At 53.0% G+C, this 18,776-nt stretch overlaps 1 protein-coding gene across 1 annotated transcript; it reads left to right on the top strand.

The window, feature by feature from the left end:
- Positions 1-3,035: 3,035 nt before the first annotated feature.
- Positions 3,036-6,767, top strand: LOC140108396 (D-3-phosphoglycerate dehydrogenase-like; the record flags this gene model as incomplete). The annotated part of the gene is made up of 7 exons (XM_072131708.1): positions 3,036-3,078; positions 3,566-3,714; positions 4,299-4,451; positions 5,786-5,918; positions 6,046-6,170; positions 6,289-6,484; positions 6,576-6,767. Coding segments are annotated over 7 exons (933 nt in total), but the record flags the coding sequence as incomplete, so codon positions are not given.
- Between the last annotated feature and the right edge of the window lie 12,009 nt (positions 6,768-18,776).

Here is an 18,776-nt window from a genome sequence, read left to right on the forward strand (position 1 = left end):
AGGTATACACAGCTCTGTACACTCCTCCTCCTCCCCCTACTACAGGTATACACAGCTCTGTACACTCCCCCCCCCCCCCCCTACTACAGGTATACACAGCTCTATACACTCCTCCTCCCCCTACTACAGGTATACACGGCTCTGTACACTCCTCCTCCTCCCTACTACAGGTATACACAGCTCTGTACACTCCCCCCCCCCCCTACTACAGGTATACACAGCTCTGTACACTCCTCCTCCCCCTACTACAGGTATACACGGCTCTGTACACTCCTCCTCCTCCCTACTACAGGTATACACAGCTCTGTACACTCCGCTCCTGCCCTCTACTACAGGTATACACAGCTCTGTACACTCCTCCCCCCCCCCTACTACAGGTATACACAGCTCTGTACACTCCTCCTCCCCCCTACTACAGGTATACACAGCTCTGTACACTCCTCCCCCCCTACTACAGGTATACACAGCTCTGTACACTCCTCCCCCCTACTACAGGTATACACAGCTCTGTACACTCCGCTCCTGCCCTCTACTACAGGTATACACAGCTCTGTACACTCCTCCCCCCCCCTACTACAGGTATACACAGCTCTGTACACTCCTCCTCCCCCTACTACAGGTATACACGGCTCTGTACACTCCTCCTCCTCCCTACTACAGGTATACACAGCTCTGTACACTCCTCCCCCTTTACTACAGGTATACACGGCTCTGTACACTCCTCCTCCTCCCTATTACAGGTATACACAGCTCTGTACACTCCTCCCCCTTTACTACAGGTATACACAGCTCTGTACACTCCTCCCCCCCCTATTACAGGTATACACAGCTCTGTACACTCCCCTCCCCCTACTACAGGTATACACACCTCTGTACACTCCGCTCCTGCCCTCTACTACAGGTATACACAGCTCTGTACACTCCCCCCCCCCCCCTCTACTACAGGTATACACAGCTCTGTACACTCCGCTCCTGCCCTCTACTACAGGTATACACGGCTCTGTACACTCCTCCTCCTCCCCCCTCTACTACAGGTATACACAGCTCTGTACACTCCCCCCCCCCCCTCTACTACAGGTATACACAGCTCTGTACACTCCTCCCCCCCTACTACAGGTATACACAGCTCTGTACACTCCCCTCCCCCTACTACAGGTATACACAGCTCTGTACACTCCGCGCCTGCCCTCTACTACAGGTATACACAGCTCTGTACACTCCTCCTCCCCCCTACTACAGGTATACACAGCTCTGTACACTCCCCCCCCCCCCCTCTACTACAGGTATACACAGCTCTGTACACTCCTCCTCCTCCCCTCTACTACAGGTATACACAGCTCTGTACACTCCCCCCCCTCTACTACAGGTATACACAGCTCTGTACACTCCCCCCCCCCTCTACTACAGGTATACACAGCTCTGTACACTCCTCCTCCTCCGCTCTACTACAGGTATACACAGCTCTGTACACTCCCCCCCCCCCCTCTACTACAGGTATACACAGCTCTGTACACTCCCCCCCCCCCTCTACTACAGGTATACACGGCTCTGTACACTCCTCCTCCTCCCCCCTCTACTACAGGTATACACAGCTCTGTACACTCCCCCCCCCCCCCCTCTACTACAGGTATACACAGCTCTGTACACTCCGCGCCTGCCCTCTACTACAGGTATACACAGCTCTGTACACTCCTCCTCCCCCCTACTACAGGTATACACAGCTCTGTACACTCCCCCCCCCCCCCTCTACTACAGGTATACACAGCTCTGTACACTCCTCCTCCCCCCCCTACTACAGGTATACACAGCTCTGTACACTCCTCCTCCTCCCCCCTACTACAGGTATACACAGCTCTGTACACTCCTCCTCCTGCCCCTACTACAGGTATACACAGCTCTGTACACTCCGCTCCTGCCCCCTACTACAGGTATACACGGCTCTGTACACTCCTCCTCCTCCCCCCTACTACAGGTATACACAGCTCTGTACACTTCTCCCCCCTACTACAGGTATACACAGCTCTGTACACTCCGCTCCTGCCCTCTACTACAGGTATACACAGCTCTGTACACTCCGCTCCTGCCCTCTACTACAGGTATACACAGCTCTGTACACTCCTCCCCCCCTACTACAGGTATACACAGCTCTGTACACTCCGCTCCTGCCCTCTACTACAGGTATACACAGCTCTGTACACTCCCCCCCCCCCCCCTCTACTACAGGTATACACAGCTCTGTACACTCCGCTCCTGCCCTCTACTACAGGTATACACGGCTCTGTACACTCCTCCTCCTCCCCCCTCTACTACAGGTATACACAGCTCTGTACACTCCCCCCCCCCCCCTCTACTACAGGTATACACAGCTCTGTACACTCCGCGCCTGCCCTCTACTACAGGTATACACAGCTCTGTACACTCCTCCTCCCCCCTACTACAGGTATACACAGCTCTGTACACTCCCCCCCCCCCCCTCTACTACAGGTATACACAGCTCTGTACACTCCTCCTCCTCCCCTCTACTACAGGTATACACAGCTCTGTACACTCCCCCCCCCTCTACTACAGGTATACACAGCTCTGTACACTCCCCCCCCCCCTCTACTACAGGTATACACAGCTCTGTACACTCCTCCTCCTCCCCTCTACTACAGGTATACAACACAGCTCTGTACACTCCCCCCCCCCCCCTCTACTACAGGTATACACAGCTCTGTACACTCCGCTCCTGCCCTCTACTACAGTATACACAGCTCTGTACACTCCGCTCTGCCCTCTACTACAGGTATACACAGCTCTGTACACTCCTCTCCCCCCCTACTACAGGTATAACAGCTCTGTACACTCCCTCCCCGCCCTCTACTACAGGTATACACAGCTCTGTACACTCCTCCCTGCCCTCTACTACAGGTATACACAGCTCTGTACACTCCTCCCCCCCCCTCTACTACAGGTATACACAGCTCTGTACACTCCTCCCCCCCCCTACTACAGGTATACACAGCTCTGTACACTCCTCCTCCCCCCTACTACAGGTATACACAGCTCTGTACACTCCGCTCCTGCCCTCTACTACAGGTATACACGGCTCTGTACACTCCTCCTCCTCCCCCCTCTACTACAGGTATACACAGCTCTGTACACTCCCCCCCCCCCCCCTCTACTACAGGTATACACAGCTCTGTACACTCCTCCCCCCCCCTACTACAGGTATACACAGCTCTGTACACTCCTCCTCCTCCCCCCTCTACTACAGGTATACACAGCTCTGTACACTCCCCCCCCCCCCCCTCTACTACAGGTATACACAGCTCTGTACACTCCTCCCCCCCCCCTACTACAGGTATACACAGCTCTGTACACTCCTCCTCCTCCCCCCTCTACTACAGGTATACACAGCTCTGTACACTCCGCTCCTCCCCCCTACTACAGGTATACACAGCTCTGTACACTCCCCCCCCCCCCCTCTACTACAGGTATACACAGCTCTGTACACTCCCCCCCCCCCCCCTCTACTACAGGTATACACAGCTCTGTAATCGTCTCCTACTTCCTCTGTCTCCAGGTCTTATAGATGATGTCGCCTTTTCTAAGTGCAAACGTGGAGTCCAGGTCATTAACTGCGCCCGGGGGGGGATCATCGATGAGGCGGCTCTGCTGCGGGCGCTGGAGAGTGGGCAGTGCGGGGGCGCGGGGCTGGATGTCTTCACAGAGGTAAGTGACCACCACTAGGGGGGGCCCTGAGTACCTACTACAGACAGCAGCCACGAAGAGCAATCCCAGGAGCCTTCACTTCCGTCCAGGTGTAAAAACGCATCGTGGCGATTCCTCACAAAATCTTTATCCAGCATAAAAACAGATACATAGAGTGCACAGGATCTCAATGTATCTAGACACCGCGTATCCGAGTGTATCCGAGTGTATTATAAACAATAACTGAGACTAACTGGAATATCCGCGCCTCCTGTGGACCGGCTTTTTGGGAAGAGGATGCGGGATCATCACATTAACCATGGACACGAGGTGGAGACGTTGTAACGATTGTTTAGGATCTGCTTGGATACGCTTGGATACGCTGTGCTCTTTATATCTGCGGTGATGTCACTACACTCTGTATATATTTATAATGTTTGTTTGCTCCATGATTTTTATGCTTGATAAAGATTTGTGAGGAATCGAAACGTTGCGTGTTTAATGCCCTGATGGAAATACTCGTGGTCTGAAGCTCCGTGGCTCCGTGGCCTCCTCCAGTGATCGCCCAGTGGGACTTGGACTCGTCTTCCTTGTAATCCTTCCAGGAGCCTCCCCGGGACCGGGCCCTCGCCGACCATCCTCTGGTCATCAGCCTCCCGCACCTTGGGGCCAGCACCTTGGAGGCTCAGAACCGCTGCGGGGAGGAGATCGCTCAGCAGATTGTGGATCTGGTGAAGGAGCGTGCGCTGGTGGGGGCGGTGAGTGTATGGGGGGCTCTAATCTTCCCATGCAGTGCACAGATTGTCCAGCAGAGGGCACTGCCCCCATGTACACAGCTCCTCTCGCAGTATAGCGCCCCCCATTATAGAGGCAGAGGGTACCCCCACTATGTCCAGGGTACCCCCACTATGTCCAGGGTACCCCCACTATGTCCAGGGTACCCCCACTATGTCCAGGGTGTCCAGGGTACCCCCACTATGTCCAGGGTACCCCCACTATGTCCAGGGTATCCAGGGTACCCCCACTATGTCCAGGGTATCCAGGGTACCCCCACTATGTCCAGGGTACCCCCACTATGTCCAGGGTATCCAGGGTACCCCCACTATGTCCAGGGAAACCCCACTATGTCCAGGGAACCTAGGGTACCCCCACTATGACCAGGGTACCCCCGCTATGTCCAGGGTATCCAGGGTACCCCCACTATGTCCAGGGTACCCCCACTATGTCCAGGGTATCCAGGGTACCCCCACTATGTCCAGGGTACCCCCACTATGTCCAGGGAACCCCCACTATGTCCAGGGTATCCAGGGAACCCCCACTATGTCCAGGGTATCCAGGGTACCCCCACTATGTCCAGGGTATCCAGGGTACCCCCACTATGTCCAGGGTATCCAGGGTACCCCCACTATGTCCAGGGTACCCCCACTATGTCCAGGGTATCCAGGGTACCCCCACTATGTCCAGGGAAACCCCACTATGTCCAGGGAACCTAGGGTACCCCCACTATGACCAGGGTACCCCCGCTATGTCCAGGGTATCCAGGGTACCCCCACTATGTCCAGGGTACCCCCACTATGTCCAGGGTATCCAGGGTACCCCCACTATGTCCAGGGTACCCCCACTATGTCCAGGGAACCCCCACTATGTCCAGGGTATCCAGGGAACCCCCACTATGTCCAGGGTATCCAGGGTACCCCCACTATGTCCAGGGTATCCAGGGTACCCCCACTATGTCCAGGGTATCCAGGGAACCCCCACTATGTCCAGGGTATCCAGGGTACCCCCACTATGTCCAGGGAACCCTCACTATGTCCAGGGTATCAAGGGAACCCTCACTATGTCCAGGGTATCCAGGGAACCCCCACTGTGTCCAGGGTACCCCCACTATGTCCAGGGTACCCTCTGTAACCCTGGGATCTCCAGGCCACACCCAGTGACCCCGATAAATCCAGTCTGTGGCGGTCGCCCTGTAGGTGGGGGCGCAGTGTCACCTCCTCACATATTCTACTCTCCCGGCTCCTCTGGGGCTCGTCTTATACATCACGTGGTCACCTTGCCCTGCGGCTGATGTTCTTGTCTCTCGGCCCCTCAGGTCAATGCCCCGGCTCTTACCAAGGCCTTCTCTCCAGAGACCAGACCATGGATCAGGTTGGGTGAAGCTCTCGGTCGCCTTCTTCACTCGTTGTTGCCACAAGTCGGTGGAGAGATCCAGGTGACCACGACAGGTGAGAGCTCGGAGATCTTCCTGCTTCCCAGGGGGAGAGGTCAGACCTTCTGCTCCTGTAGCCACCAACCCACTGATCTCCTCCACGTCCCCCGTATATTATTCCACATGTGTTTCTCTACCACCAGGGGACGCTGTGAAGAACTTTGGTTCCTTCCTCTGCTCAGCTGTGGCCATTGGACTGCTCCAAAATTCAGACAATAAGGTCAATCTGGTCAACTCGTGCTTCTTCGCCAAGCAGGCCGGAATCCAGGTGATCCAGCCGGGTGTCATGTCATACCTGGGCCCAGCTCCTCAGAACCCTCGAGACTCTCCCAGAGATCCAGTTCCTGGTCCTCCATCATCGCTCTCTCTTCTCCGTTCTTCTCCAGGTGATTTCTCGACACTCCTTGGAATCCCCACAGAACGGGCTGGAGGTGTCTGGAGGAGGACTGAGGTTAATTGGGGGACTACTTGGTGACACTCCCTGCCTGATACAGATTGGACCTTCCCCCTTCAGGAGTCCGGTGTCACTGGAGGGGACTCTGCTGCTTTGGACCAGTGAGACAAATCTCCCCAAACTCGTAGGTGAGTCGTGTCTCGGGCCTCGTAGTTTTCCGGGGGTGTTGTCCACGTTTGGTCTTCTCATTGGTGGTGGGTCTGTTTTCTTCTGTTTCAGAGGGTCTCGCGGCGGCCGGCGTTGGGCTCCAGACGTTCCACGTGTCGCCCGGATACACTGTGGCCTCAGTCTCATCTCCAGTCTCGGATGTGAGGACCCTGGGGTCCTGCCTGCAGGTCACTCTGCCCGCCTGAGGTCTCTCCTAGTTCTCACACCTTGTGGATTTAAGTCTAAATTAAAGTGCAGCTTCTAGTTTCTGTCTCATTGTCAGATATTAACACTGCGTGATCCCTGCGTTTCCCAACTTCTAACAGTAAGGACCCCAAGGCCGTGACCAGCACAATGACCGAGGCCTCAGCAGTGGGGAGACGATGGATATGTAGACACCCAAAAACGTATACCTGGACCAGGCAGGAACTGACCCAGAAAGCTACAATAGTCTCTACACCCCTCTGTACAGTACATACACACACATACTACTAGGACAGGACCCGGGGTCTCCACACCCCTCTGTACAGTACATACACACACATAGTACTAGCACAGGACCCGGGGTCTCCACACCCCTCTGTACAGTACATACACATACATACTACTAGGACAGGACCCGGGGTCTCCACACCCCTCTGTACAGTACATACACACACATAGTACTAGCACAGGACCCGGGGTCTCCACACCCCTCTGTACAGTACATACACATACATACTACTAGGACATGACCCGGGGTCTCCACACCCCTCTGTACAGTACATACACATACATACTACTAGGACAGGACCCGGGGTCTCCACACCACTCTGTACAGTACATACACATACATACTACTAGGACAGGACCCGGGGTCTCCACACCACTCTGTACAGTACATACACACACATACTACTAGGACAGGACCCGGGGTCTCCACACCCCTCTGTACAGTACATACACACACATAGTACTAGCACAGGACCCGGGGTCTCCACACCCCTCTGTACAGTACATACACATACATACTACTAGGACATGACCCGGGGTCTCCACACCCCTCTGTACAGTACATACACATACATACTACTAGGACATGACCCGGGGTCTCCACACCCCTCTGTACAGTACATACACATACATACTACTAGGACATGACCCGGGGTCTCCACACCCCTCTGTACAGTACATAAACATACATACTACTAGGACAGGACCCGGGGTCTCCACACCACTCTGTACAGTACATACACACACATACTACTAGGACATGACCCGGGGTCTCCACACCCCTCTGTACAGTACATACACATACATACTACTAGGACAGGACCCGGGGTCTCCACACCACTCTGTACAGTACATACACACACATACTACTAGGACAGGACCCGGGGTCTCCACACCCCTCTGTACAGTACATACACACACATAGTACTAGCACAGGACCCGGGGTCTCCACACCCCTCTGTACAGTACATACACATACATACTACTAGGACATGACCCGGGGTCTCCACACCCCTCTGTACAGTACATACACATACATACTACTAGGACAGGACCCGGAGTCTCCACACCCCTCTGTACAGTACATACACATACATACTACTAGGACAGGACCCGGGGTCTCCACACCACTCTGTACAGTACATACACACACATACTACTAGGACAGGACCCGGGGTCTCCACACCCCTCTGTACAGTACATACACATACATACTACTAGGACAGAACCCGGGGTCTCCACACCCCTCTGTACAGTACATACACATACATACTACTAGCACAGGACCCGGGGTCTCCACACCCCTCTGTACAAAACATACACATACATACTACTAGGACAGGACGTGGGGTCTCCACACCCCTCTGTACAGTACATACACATACATACTACTAGCACAGTACCTGGGGTCTCCACACCCCTCTGTACAGTACATACACACACATACTACTAGGACAGGACCCGGGGTCTCCACACCCCTCTGTACAGTACATACACATACATACTACTAGCACAGGACCCGGGGTCTCCACACCCCTCTGTACAGTACATACACACACATACTACTAGGACAGGACCCGGGGTCTCCACACCCCTCTGTACAGTACATACACACACATGTTACTAGCACAGTACCCGGGGTCTCCACACCCCTCTGTACAGTACATACACACACATACTACTAGGACAGGACCCGGGGTCTCCACACCCCTCTGTACAGTACATACACACACATATTACTAGGACAGGACCCGGGGTCTTCAAACCCCCTCTGTGCTGTACATACACATACTACTAGGACAGGACCCGGGGTCTCCACACCCCTCTGTACAGTACATACTCATACATAGTATTAGGAGAGGACCCGGGGTCTCCACACCTCTCTGTACAGTGCATACACACACATACTACTAGGACAGGAACCGGGGTCTCCACACCCTTCTGTACAGTACATACACACACATACTACTAGGACAGGACCCGGGGTCTCCACACCCCTCTGTACAGTACATACACATACATACTACTAGGACAGGACCCGGGGTCTCCACACCCCTCTGTACAGTACATACACATACATACTACTAGGACAGGACCCGGGGTCTCCACACCCCACTGTACAGTACATACACATACATACTACTAGGACAGGACCCGGGGTCTCCACACCCCTCTGTACAGTACATACACATACATAATACTAGGACAGGACCCGGGGTCTCCACACCCCTCTGTAACTTACATACACACACATACTACTAGGAGAGGACCCGGGGTCTCCACACCCCTCTGTACAGTACATGCACACACATACTACTAGGACAGGACCCGGGGTCTCCACGACCCTCTGTACAGTACATACACACACATACTACTAGCACAGGACCCGGGGTCTCCACACCCCTCTGTACAGTACATACACACACATACTACTAGGACAGGACCCGGGGTCTCCACACCCTTCTGTACAGTACATACACATACATACTACTAGGACAGGACCCGGGGTCTCCACACCCCTCTCTACAGTACATACACACATACTACTAGGACAGGACCCGGGGTCTCCACACCCCTCTGTACAGTACATACACATACATACTACTAGTACAGGAATCGGGGTCTCCACACCCTTCTGTACAGTACATACACATACATACTACTAGGAGAGGACCCGGGGTCTCCACACCCCTCTGTACAGTACATACACACACATACTACTAGGACAGGACCCGGGGTCTCCACGACCCTCTGTACAGTACATACACACACATACTACTAGCACAGGACCCGGGGTCTCCACACCCCTCTGTACAGTACATACACACACATACTACTAGGACAGGACCCGGGGTCTCCACACCCCTCTGTACAGTACATACACATACATACTACTAGGACAGGACCCGGGGTCTCCAAACCCTTCTGTACAGTACATACACATACATACTACTAGGACAGGACCCGGGGTCTCCACACCCCTCTGTACAGTACATACACATACATACTACTAGGACAGGACCCGGGGTCTCCACACCCCTCTGTACAGTACATACACATACATACTACTAGGACAGGACCCGGGGTCTCCACACTCCTCTGTACAGTACATACACACACATGTTACTAGGAGAGGACCCGGGGTCTCCACACCCCTCTGTACAGTACATACACACACATACTACTAGGACAGGACCCGGGGTCTCCACACCCCTCTGTACAGTACACACACATATTACTAGGACAGGACCCGGGGTCTTCAAACCCCCTCTGTGCTGTACATACACATACTACTAGGACAGGACCCGGGGTCTCCACACCCCTCTGTACAGTACATACACATACAAAGTACTAGGACAGGACCCGGGGTCTCCACACCCCTCTGTACAGTACATACTCATACATAGTATTAGGAGAGGACCCGGGGTCTCCACACCTCTCTGTACAGTGCATACACACACATATTACTAGCACAGGACCCGGGGTCTCCACACCCCTCTGTACAAAACATACACATACATACTACTAGGACAGGACGTGGGGTCTCCACACCCCTCTGTACAGTACATACACATACATACTACTAGCACAGTACCTGGGGTCTCCACACCCCTCTGTACAGTACATACACACACATACTACTAGGACAGGACCCGGGGTCTCCACACCCCTCTGTACAGTACATACACACACATGTTACTAGCACAGTACCCGGGGTCTCCACACCCCTCTGTACAGTACATACACACACATACTACTAGGACAGGACCCGGGGTCTCCACACCCCTCTGTACAGTACATACACACACATATTACTAGGACAGGACCCGGGGTCTTCAAACCCCCTCTGTGCTGTACATACACATACTACTAGGACAGGACCCGGGGTCTCCACACCCCTCTGTACAGTACATACACATACAAAGTACTAGGACAGGACCCGGGGTCTCCACACCCCTCTGTACAGTACATACTCATACATAGTATTAGGAGAGGACCCGGGGTCTCCACACCTCTCTGTACAGTGCATACACACACATACTACTAGGACAGGAACCGGGGTCTCCACACCCTTCTGTACAGTACATACACACACATACTACTAGGACAGGACCCGGGGTCTCCACACCCCTCTGTACAGTACATACACATACATACTACTAGGACAGGACCCGGGGTCTCCACACCCCTCTGTACAGTACATACACATACATACTACTAGGAGAGGACCCGGGGTCTCCACACCCCACTGTACAGTACATACACATACATACTACTAGGACAGGACCTGGGGTCTCCACACCCCTCTGTACAGTACATACACATACATAATACTAGGACAGGACCCGGGGTCTCCACACCCCTCTGTACCTTACATACACACACATACTACTAGGAGAGGACCCGGGGTCTCCACACCCCTCTGTACAGTACATGCACACACATACTACTAGGACAGGACCCGGGGTCTCCACGACCCTCTGTACAGTACATACACACACATACTACTAGCACAGGACCCGGGGTCTCCACACCCCTCTGTACAGTACATACACACACATACTACTAGGACAGGACCCGGGGTCTCCACACCCTTCTGTACAGTACATACACATACATACTACTAGGACAGGACCCGGGGTCTCCACACCCCTCTCTACAGTACATACACACACATACTACTAGGACAGGACCCGGGGTCTCCACACCCCTCTGTACAGTACATACACATACATACTACTAGTACAGGAATCGGGGTCTCCACACCCTTCTGTACAGTACATACACATACATACTACTAGGAGAGGACCCGGGGTCTCCACACCCCTCTGTACAGTACATACACACACATACTACTAGGACAGGACCCGGGGTCTCCACGACCCTCTGTACAGTACATACACACACATACTACTAGCACAGGACCCGGGGTCTCCACACCCCTCTGTACAGTACATACACACACATACTACTAGGACAGGACCCGGGGTCTCCACACCCCTCTGTACAGTACATACACATACATACTACTAGGACAGGACCCGGGGTCTCCACACCCCTCTGTACAGTACATACACATACATACTACTAGGACAGGACCCGGGGTCTCCACACCCCTCTGTACAGTACATACACATACATACTACTAGGACAGGACCCGGGGTCTCCACACTCCTCTGTACAGTACATACACACACATACTACTAGGACAGGACCCGGGGTCTCCACACCCCTCTGTACAGTACATACACACACATGTTACTACCACAGTACCCGGGGTCTCCACACCCCTCTGTACAGTACATACACACACATATTACTAGGACAGGACCCGGGGTCTTCAAACCCCCTCTGTGCTGTACATACACATACTACTAGGACAGGACCCGGGGTCTCCACACCCCTCTGTACAGTACATACACATACAAAGTACTAGGACAGGACCCGGGGTCTCCACACCCCTCTGTACAGTACATACACATACAAAGTACTAGGACAGGACCCGGGGTCTCCACACCCCTCTGTACAGTACATACTCATACATAGTATTAGGAGAGGACCCGGGGTCTCCACACCTCTCTGTACAGTGCATACACACACATACTACTAGGACAGGAACCGGGGTCTCCACACCCTTCTGTACAGTACATACACACACATACTACTAGGACAGGACCCGGGGTCTCCACACCCCTCTGTACAGTACATACACATACATACTACTAGCACAGGACCCGGGGTCTCCACACCCCTCTGTACAGTACATACACATACATACTACTAGGACAGGACCCGGGGTCTCCACACCCCACTGTACAGTACTTACACATACATACTACTAGGACAGGACCCGGGGTCTCCACACCCCTCTGTACAGTACATACACATACATAATACTAGGACAGGACCCGGGGTCTCCACACCCCTCTGTACCTTACATACACACACATACTACTAGGAGAGGACCCGGGGTCTCTACACCCCTCTGTACAGTACATGCACACACATACTACTAGGACAGGACCCGGGGTCTCCACGACCCTCTGTACAGTACATACACACACATACTACTAGCACAGGACCCGGGGTCTCCACACCCCTCTGTACAGTACATACACACACATACTACTAGGACAGGACCCGGGGTCTCCACACCCTTCTGTACATTACATACACATACATACTACTAGGACAGGACCCGGGGTCTCCACACCCCTCTCTACAGTACATACACACACATACTACTAGGACAGGACCCGGGGTCTCCACACCCCTCTGTACAGTACATACACATACATACTACTAGTACAGGAATCGGGGTCTCCACACCCTTCTGTACAGTACATACACATACATACTACTAGGAGAGGACCCGGGGTCTCCACACCCCTCTGTACAGTACATACACACACATACTACTAGGACAGGACCCGGGGTCTCCACGACCCTCTGTACAGTACATACACACACATACTACTAGCACAGGACCCGGGGTCTCCACACCCCTCTGTACAGTACATACACACACATACTACTAGGACAGGACCCGGGGTCTCCACACCCCTCTGTACAGTACATACACATACATACTACTAGGACAGGACCCGGGGTCTCCACACCCCTCTGTACAGTACATACACATACATACTACTAGGACAGGACCCGGGGTCTCCACACCCCTCTGTACAGTACATACACATACATACTACTAGGACAGGACCCGGGGTCTCCACACTCCTCTGTACAGTACATACACACACATGTTACTAGGAGAGGACCCGGGGTCTCCACACCTCTCTGTACAGTACATACACACACATACTACTAGGACAGGAACCGGGGTCTCCACACCCTTCTGTACAGTACATACACACACATACTACTAGGACAGGACCCGGGGTCTCCACACCCCTCTGTACAGTACATACACATACATACTACTAGGACAGGACCCGGGGTCTCCACACCCCTCTGTACAGTACATACACATACATACTACTAGGACAGGACCCGGGGTCTCCACACCCCACTGTACAGTACATACACATACATACTACTAGGACAGGACCCGGGGTCTCCACACCTCTCTGTACAGTACATACACATACATACTACTAGGACAGGACCTGGGGTCTCCACACCCCACTGTACAGTACATACACATACATACTACTAGGACAGGACCCGGGGTCTCCACACCCCTCTGTACAGTACATACACATACATAATACTAGGACAGGACCCGGGGTCTCCACACCCCTCTGTACCTTACATACACACACATACTACTAGGAGAGGATCCGGGGTCTCCACACCCCTCTGTACAGTACATACACATACATACTACTAGGACAGGACCCGGGGTCTCCACACCCCACTGTACAGTACATACACATACATACTACTAGGACAGGACCCGGGGTCTCCACACCCCTCTGTACAGTACATACACATACATAATACTAGGACAGGACCCGGGGTCTCCACACCCCTCTGTACCTTACATACACACACATACTACTAGGAGAGGACCCGGGGTCTCCACACCCCTCTGTACAGTACATACACACACATACTACTAGGACAGGACCCGGGGTCTCCACGACCCTCTGTACAGTACATACACACACATACTACTAGCACAGGACCCGGGGTCTCCACACCCCTCTGTACAGTACATACACACACATACTACTAGGACAGGACCTGGGGTCTCCACACCCTTCTGTACAGTACATACACATACATACTACTAGGACAGGACCCGGGGTCTCCACACCCCTCTCTACAGTACATACACACACATACTACTAGGACAGGACCCGGGGTCTCCACACCCCTCTGTACAGTACATACACATACATACTACTAGGACAGGAATCGGGGTCTCCACACCCTTCTGTACAGTACATACACATACATACTACTAGGAGAGGACCCGGGGTCTCCACACCCCTCTGTACAGTACATACACACACATACTACTAGGACAGGACCCGGGGTCTCCACGACCTTCTGTACAGTACATACACACACATACTACTAGCACAGGACCCGGGGTCTCCACACCCCTCTGTACAGTACATACACACACATACTACTAGGACAGGACCCGGGGTCTCCACACCCCTCTGTACAGTACATACACATACGTACTACTAGGACAGGACCCGGGGTCTCCACACCCCTCTGTACAGTACATACACATACATACTACTAGGACAGGACCCGGGGTCTCCACACCCCTCTGTACAGTACATACACATACATACTACTAGGACAGGACCCGGGGTCTCCACACTCCTCTGTACAGTACATACACACACATGTTACTAGGAGAGGACCCGGGGTCTCCACACCTCTCTGTACAGTACATACACACACATACTACTAGGACAGGAACCGGGGTCTCCACACCCTTCTGTACAATACATACACACACATACTACTAGGACAGGACCCGGGGTCTCCACACCCCTCTGTACAGTACATACACATACATACTACTAGGACAGGACCCGGGGTCTCCACACCCCTCTGTACAGTACATACACATACATACTACTAGGACAGGACCCAGGGTCTCCACACCCCACTGTACAGTACATACACATACATACTACTAGGACAGGACCCGGGGTCTCCACACCCCTCTGTACAGTACATACACATACATAATACTAGGACAGGACCCGGGGTCTCCACACCCCTCTGTACCTTACATACACACACATACTACTAGGAGAGGACCCGGGGTCTCCACACCCCTCTGTACAGTACATACACACACATACTACTAGGACAGGACCCTTGGTCTCCACGACCCTCTGTACAGTACATACACACACATACTACTAGCACAGGACCCGGGGTCTCCACACCCCTCTGTACAGTACATACACACACATACTACTAGGACAGGACCCGGGGTCTCCACACCCTTCTGTACAGTACATACACACACATACTTCTAGGACAGGACCCGGGGTCTCCACACCCCTCTCTACAGTACATACACACACATACTACTAGGACAGGACCCGGGGTCTCCACACCCCTCTGTACAGTACATACACATACATACTACTAGGACAGGAATCGGGGTCTCCACACCCTTCTGTACAGTACATACACATACATACTACTAGGAGAGGACCCGGGGTCTCCACACCCCTCTGTACAGTACATACACATACATACTACTAGGAGAGGACCCGGGGTCTCCACACCCCTCTGTACAGTACATACACACACATACTACTAGCACAGGACCCGGGGTCTCCACACCCCTCTGTACAGTACATACACACACATACTACTAGGACAGGACCCGGGGTCTCCACACCCCTCTGTACAGTACATACACATACATACTACTAGGACAGGACCCGGGGTCTCCACACCCCTCTGTACAGTACATACACATACATACTACTAGGACAGTACCCGGGGTCTCCACACCCCACTGTACAGTACATACACATACATACTACTAGGACAGGACCCGGGGTCTCCACACCCCTCTGTACAGTACATACACATACATAATACTAGGACAGGACCCGGGGTCTCCACACCCCTCTGTACCTTACATACACACACATACTACTAGGAGAGGACCCGGGGTCTCCACACCCCTCTGTACAGTACATACACACACATACTACTAGGACAGGACCCGGGGTCTCCACGACCCTCTGTACAGTACATACACACACATACTACTAGCACAGGACCCGGGGTCTCCACACCCCTCTGTGCAGTACATACACACACATACTACTAGGACAGGACCCGGGGTCTCCACACCCCTCTGTACAGTACATACACATACATACTACTAGCATAGTACCCGGGGTCTCCACACCCCTCTGTACAGTACATACACACACATACTACTAGGAGAGGACCCGGGGTCTCCACACCCCTCTGTACAGTACATACACACACATACTACTAGCACAGGTCCCGGGGTCTCCACACCCCTCTGTACAGTACATACACACACATACTACTAGGAGAGAACCCGGGGTCTCCACACCCCTCTGTACAGTATATACACACACATACTACTAGGACAGGACCCGGGGTCTCCACACCCCTCAGTACATACACATACATAGTATTAGGACAGGACCCGGGGTCTCCACACCCCTCTGTACAGTACATACACATACATAGTATTAGGAGAGGACCCGGGGTCTCCACACCCCTCTATACAGTACATACACATACATACTACTAGGACAGTACCCGGGGTCTCCACACCCCTCTGTACAGTACATACACACACATACTACTAGGAGAGGACCCGGGTTCTCCACACCCCTCTGTACAGTACATACACATACATAGTATTAGGACAGGACCCGGGGTCTCCACACCCCTCTGTACAGTACATACACATACATAGTATTATGACAGCACCCGGGGTCTCCACACCCCTCTGTACAGTACATACACATACATAGTATTAGGAGAGGACCCCGGGTCTCCACACCCCTCTGTACAGTACATACACATACATACTACTAGCACAGTACCCGGGGTCTCCACACCCCTCTGTACAGTACATACACACAGATACTACTAGGACAGGACCCAGGGTCTCCACACCCCTCTGTACAGTACATACACACACATACTAATGGGACAGGACCTGGGGTCTCCACACCCCTCTGTACAGTACATACACACACATACTACTAGCACAGTACCCGGGGTCTCCACACCCCTCTGTACAGTACATACACATACATAGTATTAGGACAGGACCCGGGGTCTCCACACCCCTCTGTACAGTACATACACATACATACTACTAGCACAGTACCCGGGGTCTCCACACCCCTCTGTACAGTACATACACATACATAGCATTAGGACAGGACCTGGGGTCTCCACACCCCTCTGTACATTGCATACACACACATACTACTAGGACAGGACCCGGGGTCTCCACGACCCTCTGTACAGTACATACACACACATACTACTAGCACAGGACCCGGGGTCTCCACACCCCTCTGTACAGTACATACACACACATACTACTAGGACAGGACCCGGGGTCTCCACACCCCTCTTTACAGTACATACACATACATACTACTAGGACAGGACCCGGGGTCTCCACACCCCACTGTACAGTACATACACATACATACTACTAGGACAGGACCCGGGGTCTCCACACCCCTCTGTACAGTACATACACATACATAATACTAGGACAGGACCCGGGGTCTCCACACCCCTCTGTACCTTACATACACACACATACTACTAGGAGAGGACCCGGGGTCTCCACACCCCTCTGTACAGTACATACACATACATACTACTAGGACAGGACCCGGGGTCTCCACACCCCACTGTACAGTACATACACATACATACTACTAGGACAGGACCCGGGGTCTCCACACCCCTCTGTACAGTACATACACATACATAATACTAGGACAGGACCCGGGGTCTCCACACCCTTCTGTACAGTACATACACATACATACTACTAGGACAGGACCCGGGGTCTCCACACCCCTCTGTACAGTACATACACACACATACTACTAGGACAGGACCCGGGGTCTCCACACCCCTCTGTACAGTACATACACACACATGTTACTAGCACAGTACCCGGGGTCTCCACACCCCTCTGTACAGTACATACACACACATACTACTAGGACAGGACCCGGGGTCTCCACACCCCTCTGTACACTACATACACACACATATTACTAGGACAGGACCCGGGGTCGTCAAACCCCC

This window comes from Engystomops pustulosus, unplaced genomic scaffold (assembly GCF_040894005.1).
Source record: "Engystomops pustulosus unplaced genomic scaffold, aEngPut4.maternal MAT_SCAFFOLD_124, whole genome shotgun sequence".
Classification (NCBI taxonomy): Eukaryota; Metazoa; Chordata; class Amphibia; order Anura; family Leptodactylidae; genus Engystomops; species Engystomops pustulosus.